The sequence below is a fragment of the Cherax quadricarinatus genome, chromosome 10 (genome assembly GCF_038502225.1).
Source record: "Cherax quadricarinatus isolate ZL_2023a chromosome 10, ASM3850222v1, whole genome shotgun sequence".
In the NCBI taxonomy this organism is placed as follows: Eukaryota; Metazoa; Arthropoda; class Malacostraca; order Decapoda; family Parastacidae; genus Cherax; species Cherax quadricarinatus.
In genome coordinates this window covers 3,102,157-3,114,650 of record NC_091301.1, presented here as the reverse complement: position 1 = coordinate 3,114,650, position 12,494 = coordinate 3,102,157, and the positions used below count along the sequence as shown (strand labels likewise).

Sequence of the window (12,494 nt, the reverse complement as noted above, 5' to 3'; positions counted from 1 at the left end):
TTTTTTCATTAATGCTGATGTAAAAATTTATAATTTTGCACCAAAAGGAACTTAGAAAACTTACCTAACCTTATTATAACAAGAGCAATTTATTTTAGCCTAGCCCAACTAAACATATTTTAGATTTGTTTACAATAATTTAATACTAAACAAACACAGTGAAATATATTGTTTTCGTTAGGTTCAGAATGATTTTGGCGAAATTATTGCATACACAAATTTTCACTTGTCCTATATGGCAAGATGAACGTTGCTATTTAAGCCAAGATGGCAAGTTCTGCCTATTCGGTACGACATGTATATATATACGTATATATATATATATATATATATATATATATATATATATATATATATATATATATATATATATATATATATTGAACAGTCTGCTTTTCCTTGAATGAGAAAGATTTAACTAGCGGAGGCTTTGTTCCCTTGTATTCCTTTAGTGTATATAAATAAACTACGTGTATACGTTGGTTGGTGGCAGGAGGTTGGCATGCAGACGGAGCCGGCCCCCAGCACCACCTTCAGGGCCAACGTTGGCTTCTTCGAGATTCACGATGCTTACCGTCAGCACCAGCAGGAGGTGCTCACCCTCAGGAACCTGAAGAAGGTCCAGCAAGGAAAGATAAACAAGGATGCTAAGGGAGGCAAGCAGGTGAGTCTCGTGAAGGGTGTTGAGTTATAGCTCCTGGTCCCGTCAGGAGTAGGGGAGACTTCTGAAAGTAATATATCACAGGGGTGATGCAGGGTGTTAAAAATTATATCAACAAATGCAAAATAATTCCTTATTTGGTTGAGACGACACTTCATGTTGGTTTGTGGCGCTGTTGCAGTGTGACTCCGTAGCGCAGAGGCAGAAGAGGGAGGGTGAGCTGAGCAGACAGCCGGTGGTCTGCTCCAGGGACAGGAGTGACTGCAGCCTGGCTGGCCTGCTGCCCCTGCTGCAGGTGCTGGAGCGCATGGTCAGTCAGAACCTCTATCAGGACGTTATCCAAGGTGAAACGTTATATGTTACCTTATGTTTACTGCTCTCCTCATAACGACATGTCAGAGCTGCAGGCGCTCTGCTCACACTGACATGTCACACTGACATGACAGGTCTGACATGTTAAACCTCCACATGTCCTGACAATATGTTACTCCTGCAGATGATCACGTCACACTAATATGTCAATAAGATCTGTTAGAACCCTGGTGGCTGACTGGTGCAGCGCTGGGTCTGCTACTCGCCTGCACCACGGTCCGAATCCCCGTCCAATCATCTGTTTGTTTACTGCATACTCATCTTCTAGGAATTTAAGTTTGAATTGTTAGTGTTCCAAAGTTTGCGAATTTGGTGAATATTTCCTTGAATTCATTAAAGTCTTAATTCCCTTTTCGTAAGTTTCCTTTTAGTGAATTTTTACAGCCATGCAAGTCATTGTGACTTGCATTGTTCGTGTACTAAATGCCGCTGTTGTTGTTGCTGTTGCTGGAGGCAGATTTGCACTACTGGGAGGACAGCAGTGATGAGTACAGAGTACTGGAGGGTTCACTGCTGCCACTCTGGAGGTTCAGCTACTCCAGGACTCGCACTCTTCACGTCTCTGATGTCTGCTGGAGTCCTGTCTACCCTGACCTGTTCGCTGCGGCCTACACTAACGGTGAGAGAGGAGAAAGGAAGATAAGTACGAGAGAAAAAAGAGTGAGGTGGGGGGAAGGGAAGCAAAGAGAGGAAGGGGTAGCAAGGAGGAAAAGACACGATAAGAAAGGTGGATGCAAAGAGGAACGAGAAGAATGAAAAGGGAAGGGGCAAACCAGGCGTAGGTCGAGAGGGAATAACCAAAGAAGGAGCAGGAAGGTAGGTAAGTCAGGGTCAAGCAAGGGGAAGCAGGGCGGAAAGGCGAGGGGTAAACAAGACGAAGGAGGAGGAAGGGTGGGGCAAGAAGGGAGAGATAAGGAACACTAAGAGTTAGGAAGGAAGGAAGACAGAAAGATACACGGGAGGTTTTAGTTTAGGACTAACAATTAATCTTCTTTACGTTAAACACAGATGTATACAAACGCTTCAACAGTGAGTATTTACAATGTATTAAGCACACTGCACAGATAACCCGCACACAGAATAGAGAGAAGCTTATAAGTAAGTAAGCTTATTCAGGTATACACAAATACAGTTACATAGATTATCATACATAGCAGCATGTGTGTAGACAACCTGGGATAACCCAAAAAAGTCAGTCAAAGTGATTTATTTCCATTGGTGTCCTCTTAGAAGACATTTCGGTCCGACTTTGGACCATTTACAAGTCACAATGTGACTTGTAAATGGTCCAAGTCACGGTATTGTGCCTTTTTGTCCTTTAAGCTCAACATTATTGTAGAAAAACAGGAGTAACGAGTGTACCTGGTGTTGCAGGCAGCCAGGGTGTATCATCACTTGACTGACGAGTATACCTGGTGTTGCAGGCAGCCAGGGTGTGTCATCACTTGACTGACGAGTATACCTGGTGTTGCAGGCAGCCAGGGTGTATCATCACTTGACTGACGAGTATACCTGGTGTTGCAGGCAGCCAGGGTGTATCATCACTTGACTGACGAGTGTACCTGGTGTTGCAGGCAGCCAGGGTGTGTCATCACTTGACTGACGAGTATACCTGGTGTTGCAGGCAGCCAGGGTGTATCATCACTTGACTGACGAGTGTACCTGGTGTTGCAGGCAGCCAGGGTGTATCATCACTTGACTGACGAGTGTACCTGGTGTGGCAGGCAGCCAGGGTGTATCATCACTTGACTGACGAGTGTACCTGGTGTTGCAGGCAGCCAGGGTGTATCATCACTTGACTGACGAGTGTACCTGGTGTTGCAGGCAGCCAGGGTGCATCATCACTTGACTGACGAGTGTACCTGGTGTGGCAGGCAGCCAGGGTGTATCATCACTTGACTGACGAGTGTACCTGGTGTTGCAGGCAGCCAGGGTGTATCATCACTTGACTGACGAGTCTACCTGGTGTTGCAGGCAGCCAGGGTGTGTCATCACTTGACTGACGAGTGTACCTGGTGTTGCAGGCAGCCAGGGTGTGTCATCACTTGACTGGCGAGTGTACCTGGTGTTGCAGGCAGCCAGGGTGTATCATCACTTGACTGACGAGTGTACATGGTGTTGCAGGCAGCCAGGGTGTATCATAACTTGACTGACGAGTGTACCTGGTGTTGCAGGCAGCCAGGGTGTGTCATCACTTGACTGACGAGTGTACCTGGTGTTGCAGGCAGCCAGGGTGTGTCATCACTTGACTGACGAGTGTACCTGGTGTTGCAGGCAGCCAGGGTGTAGAGCTGACGGGAGGTATACTCTGCTTGTACACTCTCAAGAACCCCAGCTTCCCTGAGCGTATCCTGTACACACCCTCTGCTGTCACCTCAGTACACTTCCACCCTTCAGTAAGTATTACCACACCCCCTCCCCCACCCCCCCCACCCCCGCCCCCCTCCCCCCCCACCCCTCCCCCACCCCCTCCCCCCTCCCCCCACCCCCTGTCCCCTTCTCACCCTACAGTAATTCATTGTCAGTCATTACTATATTTGTGGTTGCAGGGGTCGAGTCTTAGCTCCTGGCCCCGTGTGTGTGTGCGTGTGTGTGTGTGTATAATAGTGACCAAGTGGTGTTTTTCCAGAGGACGAGTGTGGTGGTGTGTGGGATGACTGACGGGGTCGTCATGTCCGTGGACGTACGACTCCCGCACGACCTACGCGTCATCACCTCCGACGCCACGGCTGGCAAGCACCTGCTGCCAGTGTCTCAGGTAACTACCAGTCATCTCTACACCTAATCCCTCCTTTAGGTTCTCTTCCTGCCCTTCCAGTCCGACATTCTGCTAGCACCAACAGCCTGGTTAACCAGGTCGCCAACCAGGAAACCCTCGGGGAAAAAAAAGAGTGCGTGTATGGCAATTTTCTTATTTTGTTTTTGTTTTTGATTTATTTGAAGCGCTAAATATGTATGGGTTAGTTGTTAGAGAATCACACCACTGAGCAACGGGTCACCTTCCATAGGTAGTGATTTCTGATTTTCAATAATAGTAATAATAATAATAATGATAATAGTAATAATAATAATAATTATAATAATTATAATAGCAATAATAATAATAATAATAATAATAATAATAATAATAATAATAATAATAATAATCTTGTGATTCACTAGCAGAGCATAATCTGGCAACTTTCGTCTTGTCTCCTTAAACGTAGGCCTTAAAGTGTAGGCCTATGCAGAATCCAGTCCTTTATAAATATGCTTAGCTTGATGCAAGCACACACACATTGCCAGGAGCTATGAATCGACCCCTGCAATCACATTTAGGTGAGTACACAATCTGAAACAATCTGGAGAGTGATGTAGTTGAGGCAGGATCCATACACAGCTTGAAGAAGAGATATGGTAACGCTCATGGAGCAGGGAGAGAGAGAGAGAGAGGGCCTAATAGCAACCAGCGAAGAGGCGGGGCCCAGGAGCTGTGACTCAACTCTTGCAACCACAAATAGGTGAGTACACACACACACACACACAGTGGTTTTTATGCTTTTTATCTATAAAAGTCAGCCAACAGGTGTCCGTGGCACGTGTCCGTGGACGCGTGTCCGTGGACGCGTGTCCGTGGACGCGTGTCCGTGGACGTGTGTCCGTGGACGCGTGTCCGTGGACACGGTGTTGTATACCCACCACTGGACAGATCATCTTGCGATAAACACCCATTATTATTATAATCATGGGGGAGCGTTAAACCCGTGGGGGGGAGGATGGAAGGTATTCAGATTCGATTCAGGGAACCGGAGCACAGATCCAATTCCCTAGATCAAGAGCCCCTCACCAGCATGAAGGAACCTCCCTTGAGGGGTATAAACACCCAGTTACGTAACGTAACTGGTTCATTACCACTAAGACCCAGTCCTGGGATCCATTATGTACCACAGTAATCTTTTCAGTGTGAGGCGACTACCACCCACAGGGTGGATGTGAGGCAACTACCATCCACAGGGTGGATGTGAGGCAACTACCACCCACAGGGTGGATGTGAGGCAACTACCATCCACAGGGTGGATGTGAGGCAACTACCACCCACAGGGTGGATGTGAGGCAACTACCACCCACAGGGTGGATGTGAGGCAACTACCACCCACAGGGTGGATGTGAGGCGACTACCACCCACAGGGTGGATGTGAGGCAACTACCATCCACAGGGTGGATGTGAGGCAACTACCACCCACATTGTGGATGTGAGGCGACTACCACCCACAGGGTGGATGTGAGGCGACTACCACCCACAGGGTGGATGTGAGGCAACTACCACCCACAGGGTGGATGTGAGGCAACTACCACCCACAGGGTGGATGTGAGGCGACTACCACCCACAGGGTGGATGTGAGGCAACTACCACCCACAGGGTGGATGTGAGGCAACTACCATCCACAGGGTGGATGTGAGGCGACTACCACCCACAGGGTGGATGTGAGGCAACTACCACCCACAGGGTGGATGTGAGGCTACTACCACCCACAGGGTGGATGTGAGGCAACTACCACCCACAGGGTAGATGTGAGGCAACTACCATCCACAGGGTGGATGTGAGGCGACTACCACCCACAGGGTGGATGTGAGGCAACTACCACCCACAGGGTGGATGTGAGGCAACTACCATCCACAGGGTGGATGTGAGGCGACTACCATCCACAGGGTGGATGTGAGGCGACTACCATCCACAGGGTGGATGTGAGGCGACTACCATCCACAGGGTGGATGTGAGGCGACTACCATCCACAGGGTGGATGTGAGGCGACTACCATCCACAGGGTGGATGTGAGGCAACTACCATCCACAGGGTGGATGTGAGGCGACTACCATCCACAGGGTGGATGTGAGGCGACTACCATCCACAGGGTGGATGTGAGGCGACTACCATCCACAGGGTGGATGTGAGGCGACTACCATCCACAGGGTGGATGTGAGGCGACTACCATCCACAGGGTGGATGTGAGGCAACTACCACCCACAGGGTGGATGTGAGGCAACTACCACCCACAGGGTGGATGTGAGGCAACTACCATCCACAGGGTGGATGTGAGGCAACTACCACCCACAGGGTGGATGTGAGGCAACTACCACCCACAGGGTGGATGAGGCAACTACCACCCACAGGGTGGATGTGAGGCAACTACCATCCACAGGGTGGATGTGAGGCAACTACCACCCACAGGGTGGATGTGAGGCAACTACCATCCACAGGGTGGATGTGAGGCAACTACCACCCACAGGGTGGATGTGAGGCGACTACCATCCACAGGGTGGATGTGAGGCGACTACCATCCACAGGGTGGATGTGAGGCGACTACCACCCACAGGGTGGATGTGAGGCGACTACCATCCACAGGGTGGATGTGAGGCGACTACCATCCACAGGGTGGATGTGAGGCAACTACCACCCACAGGGTGGATGTGAGGCAACTACCACCCACAGGGTGGATGTGAAGTGCACTATTTAAACTATCTAAAGGGTGCTATGTCTGTAGGTGAGGTGGGTGCCAACGGAGGTAGGTCAGCCGCTGTGCTTCTACTCTGTGTCTGCTGACGGACGAGTGTCAGAGTGGGGAGTGTTGTCTACCAGCCTCTACCACACAGACATTCTGGACTTCCACTATCGTCCTTACCGCACTAAACACTCCACCACCAGCCTCCATGGTCAGTAACACCAACTCATTAAGTTTATGTCAAGCTCTTTAGACAGTAAGATAATTATATTCTAATATTTACAACAATGCACCACGCAGAAACAGACGGGTATATACAAAGATCGTAGTCAGCAGGACATGAACCCACTACATATATGTGTGTGTGCGCATGTGTGCAAATACATTAATATATTCTTGCAACACCTGTCAACAGGCACAGCCACATGCATAGCCTTCAACCCACAAGACAAGAGCGTGATGGTAGTGGGCGTGGACACGGGGTCAGTGTTGCAGGTGAACACGGCGTCCACCGTGCACGCCCTCACCCACTACCACGCCCACACTGGCCCGGTGAGAGCAGTAGCCTGGAACACCTACCACCACAAGGTGTTCGCTACCTGCTCCCTCGACTGGTCACTTAAGGTGTGGCTACAGTACCACACGTGAGTCTTACATTCATACATAAAAACCCATAAGATTAAGACCAATTTGACAACCAGTGGGACACAGAAGCAACCAAGGAGACATTACGGTTATTTTTGGTTCCTGGAGAGCGAAACGTAGCTGTAATATATGTCTCATTAATTGGTCTTGTGTCCGTTTATCCAAAATCACTTCATATAATCATGCAAATCCTGTCTTCTACATTTTTAGCGAGTTCGAAAATGTATGTTCAATATATCTATGTACTCGTATAGCATCGTCAGACAGAGACTGCCCGTCTGTTTTTTCTTAAATTCGTTATTATCGGGTAATTAAACGAAAATTTGAGTTAGCATATACTGAAATAAATTGATATATCTGTATATACATTTCCATGAAAATTTCGAGCGCGCAGGAATGCACGGAGTGCAACTCTTGGCATACTAACTGCCTTGTTTGGATAATTAAATACATAAGATCTGTAATGTTTCGGCCTCAGAGGCCTCTTCTGAGGATGACCCTCATCACCTGATCAGTCACTGATTGAGCTTTAAATGTTATTAGATTCGTGGATGGGAGCGTTAAACTGCTGTTCTCTAACCAAATCATCGCCTCAGGTCACCTCTGGTGAGCCTTGACTTAGGTGCCCCGGTGGCTGGCCTGGCCTGGTCGTACTTCAGCAGCAGTGTTATTGTTGGGGTGACGGACGAGGGTCGTGTCTACGTGTACGACCTCTTTGTCCGCAAATGTCGCCCTCTGTGTGTGCAGAATATCCTGCAAAGACGTCGTTCTGCTCTCTCCTGCGTCGCCTTCAGTCCCTTCTACCCCGTCATTCTGGTGGGTGGAGAGAGGTGAGTCCTAGTGAGTAAGAGAGGTGTGGTGGGTAAGAGAGAGTTGAATCTGAGTGTAGGGTAAGCTGTTATGTATTATTATGTTTAGCAGGTGAGCTGTATATTCATATTTCGGGGTTTTAACTCACTACTTTCTCTGTCAGAGGATACCTTCTGACGCTGAAGTTGTCGCCCAACCTGAGGAGAAACCACAAGACCAGAGATGAGCTGAGCCCGAGGGAGGCAGAGGTGTGTAAGATGGAGCGTATCATCGCAACCACCAGGAGCACACTCAAGTAGGGGCACACACTACTGGGAGCAAGTGCTCTGAGAGTTACAGAACTCTGGCACTAGCACTGGCACTGACCTGCACTTCATGGTAATCTTGTCTGACAAAAAAATATTATGACACGCTCGACATAAGCGCCAAATTTGGTACAGACTTTTCTTTGGACATAAAATCATTGAAGAGCGGATAACCCATTAATTCCTCATGGCTTTTTTAATTTTTGAATGGCCGCTAAAAAGACATAAATAATACACACTTTTGCTGGGGTCCAGTCCCTGGACCCATTATGCACCAAACTAATAAAAAAGCCAAACAACTGTACTACTCCAGCAGATTCACTGACACAAGAGGAGATATAAAAAGACCTGGAAAACACTTTCCCAGATTCTGGGGACCCACAAACTGAAAAAACCCAAGAATATTGTTCTAACTAAACCTCATGAAACGCCACTGCATCCCACTGATACAGCTAACAAGATAAACGACTTCTTCTCAAACATAGGACCTAATCTCGCCAATAAAATCCCACGTACCAATGCTCGTGCCGGGGACTACCTAGATGGGAATTTCCCAAATTCCTCCTATCTTGTACCAACTGAGCCCACGGAAGTCACCGCGATCATAAAGTCACTTAAAAATAACTCGGGGAATCTGTCTCACGTCCCACCATTATTGTACAAGCGAGCGGCCCATGTCCTTTCGCATGCTATTACATTACTTTTTAACAAGTCACTAGAAACTAGCACTTTCCCGACACTACTCAAGACAGCAAAGGTTACACCAATACATAAAGGTGGTGGCCCTACAGACGTAAACAACTATAGGCCAATATCAAACTTACTATTGCTATCCAAAATCTTCGAGAAACTCGTGCACAGGAGACTACATTCATTTATAACGTCACAAAACATACTCATCCCCTGCCAATTTGGATTCAGGAAAAATAAAAGCACTAATGATGCAATTATAAAAATGCTAGACCTGCTTTATACAGCATTGGAAAATAAGGAATATCCGCTAGGAATTTTCATTGACCTAAGAAAAGCGTTTGACACAGTAGACCACGGCATCCTACTCCACAAACTTTACCACTATGGTATAAGAGGCCATGCACTTGCATATTTTAAATTCTACCTTTCTAATAGGTATCAGTATGTCACCATTAAAGACAGCCTCATCAATACGGCCACTTGATACTGGAGTTCCGCAGGGAAGTGTCCTTGGACCCCTGCTCTTCCTCATTTACATCAATCATCTTCCAAACACATCCCAACGCCTGAAACCCATTCTCTTTGCTGACGACACGACTTATGTCATCTCCCACCCTAATCTTGCCACCCTCAACACCATTGTTAACGAGGAGCTGCTCAAAATATCGACTTGGATGACAGCCAATAAGCTTACACTTAACACTGGCAAAACCTACTATATTATGTTTGGTAGCAGAGCAGGTGTTGCACAACTTAACATTAAGATTGACAACACTCTAATTGTCAGACATAATGAGGGCAAATTCCTTGGCCTACACCTTGACAACAACCTAAATTTCAACACCCATATCCAACACATAAAAAAAGTATCCAAAACGGTGGGTATCCTCTCCAAGATACGATACTACGTACCGCAAACTGCCCTTCTCACACTATACTATTCACTTATATATCCATACCTCACCTATGCTATCTGTGCTTGGGGTTCAACTGCAGCAACACACCTAAAGCCAATAATAACCCATCAAAAAGCCGCGGTAAGAATAATCACTAAATCCCATCCCTGGCAACACCCCCCCACACTCTTCATAGATCTAAACTTACTCCCTGTTCAGAACATCCACACTTACTACTGTGCAATCTATATCTACAGGACCTTAAATTCCAATATTAACCTTGACCTAAAACGCTTTCCCCGTGTTCGACTAAACCTTTACAAAAATTCAATGTATTTCAAAGGACCTAAAATCTGGAACACCCTACCTGAAAACTCTAGAACTGCAGACACATTCATCACTTTCAAAACTACAGTTAAAAAACATCTTATCTCCCTGATACACCCCAACAACTAACTACATGATAACCACCTGGTGGTTCACAATTACACTCACTCACCCACTGACTATAAACCCAGAAATACTAATCTTAATCTTAAAATAATAAATCCAAACTAGTCATAAGTTTGCCTATGATACTCCAATATAGACACTTTGTATTGTGCCAAAACAAAAGCATTCACATTGCTAAACTCACAAATTATGATGCAGTCACTTAGCCTTAATATCATAATCTGTAAGGATTTAATGTTAAGAATTAATCTAAGTATGCTCGAAATGCCTAGCCATGCTAGGTGTCCTAGTGGCCCCCTCTGTAATTAGTATTTTATAACATGTAAACCACACAATACCCAAAACCTGTAAACCCCACATTGTAACCCTTATAGAGAATAAACTTGAATTGAGTTGAATTAAACTGAATTGAATTGAATTGACTACCGACCACAGGATGGGTATGGGGTGTATAATAAAGATATTTAACTAAATTAAACTAAACTTCAGGAAACGTTAAATTGACAAATTTAGTGTATAAGTGTTGAGGTTAATAAAATGACTTTCAGAGGTTTAAAAACACGATGTTTTTCATTTCCCTTGAGCTTTATTGCTTATACATCAACATTATGCACAAAATCTGCGAGAAGCGACTGCATTTTCTGTAAGTCCAACTAACTCCCTCTGATCTATTAACGTCACTGTTTTGCTCGTGGCCGTAGTCTGCTGACGTCTATGAGAACATCTTCCTGAGAGATGAACCATGATTAGTGTATCTAAGAAGTCCGCATACAGAATGAATTCGATGTATATGAAAGAGTATCAAGACTAACCTGTCATATTGCAGAATGTCTCTCCCAAACCGAAATGTGGAATTCCTTTTTCACCGTGTCTGCCTTCCATATTCCAAATAAAACACCACTGATTGGATTTGTGTGGCGATGCCAGGCATCCTCGAGAAGCCATGTGACTGGCTGACTGTACCACTTCAAGAGGATGCCACAACTGCTTCACACAGTGCAATGGTCCACCGAAGCATCTAGCACATTTCTAACGGTGTTCCACAGTTCCATTTCAGTGGAAAGACCTCCAAAATTCATAACAAAATGTTTCTCTTCAAAGATCTTTGGAAAGTACCATTGGACAAATTTGATAAATTCGAAGAGAGATTGATCAAAGGCCATCACAGGGAGGGCAGCCTGAGGAATACACTTGGTAGGCATACTCAAGCTTAGATCTAATCAAAGAGGCACACGGACGGTGCAAGTTTCATCGATCAGCACCCAGGGAGAGGTGAGACAAGGCCTTAAAATGTTTCATGATGGGCATATCTGTTTTAAATTTCTGAAAATATGGGCCCCCATGTCAACATCACCACCCGGCGCTTACTACTACCACCAGGAATGGTTTAGGTTAATAAGGCAGCAGTCCTAGTGGCTAGGTTATCAAAGTAGCAGGTTTGGAGTACACCTAGAGCCATCTAGCACATCAAGCCTGGGTTACTAGCCTTCCTGGTCATTAAGTCTTATCACTAGGCCTGGTTTCTAGGTTGTCAAGCAGTTTGCTTGGCTACTGGGTTATTACGCTAGTATGCCTAGTTACTAATTATTGTCTGCAGTCTTAGTCTTTGCTGTCTCAAGCTAGCAAGCCTAATCACTAGGTTATCGACTTAGCCTTCATGTTTACTTTCAAGAACCCCAGTACTTTTCTAGCAGGTCTAGCTTCAGCCTAGCTTCAGGCTATTCAGAACAAGTATTGAGGAAAGAGAGTCAGTTACAGTTACACTGTGTGGTCGTAGTTTCCATAAACTTGAGAGTAACGAGTACAGTATAGGTGGAAACAATGGGGACGTGTTTCTACAAGACACCTGCTGTCCCTGTTCACCTAGCAGTAAATAGGTACTTGGGTGTTAGTAGACTGGTGTGGATCGCATCCTGGGGACAAAAATTAGTAAATAAGTAAGTTTATTCAGGTACAGGTACACATAAATTCAGTTACATAAAGCTTAATTTATAGCAGTGCATGTGTAAATTAACTAGGATAATCCAAGACAGTCAAAGTGACTTATTTCCTAATTTGCCCAAAATACTCTGCATAACAAGGGGCTTTCTGTATGGCATGTCACTGATGTCAGCTATGGTTTGTATAAGTTATATCATGTACTTGTAGAAATAAAGATTTTTATTATTATTGATGGACT

General features: G+C 45.9%; 1 protein-coding gene across 2 annotated transcripts; it reads left to right on the top strand.

Annotated features, from left to right (window-relative positions):
* Nucleotides 1–3,201: 3,201 nt before the first annotated feature.
* LOC128687836 (dynein intermediate chain 2, ciliary-like) lies at nt 3,202–8,267 on the top strand. 2 transcript variants are annotated; one of them, XM_053775395.2, is made up of 6 exons: nt 3,202–3,429; nt 3,663–3,791; nt 6,556–6,724; nt 6,929–7,157; nt 7,755–7,988; nt 8,132–8,267. In XM_053775395.2, exons 2-6 carry the CDS (start codon nt 3,687–3,689, stop codon nt 8,265–8,267), a joined length of 873 nt encoding a protein of 290 aa, XP_053631370.2. In that variant the 5' UTR covers nt 3,202–3,429; nt 3,663–3,686. The 2 variants fall into 2 exon arrangements, with proteins under 2 accessions (XP_053631370.2, XP_069939609.1); XM_070083508.1 differs by lacking the exon at nt 3,202–3,429 and having other exon boundaries at nt 3,587–3,791.
* Nucleotides 8,268–12,494: the final 4,227 nt, after the last annotated feature.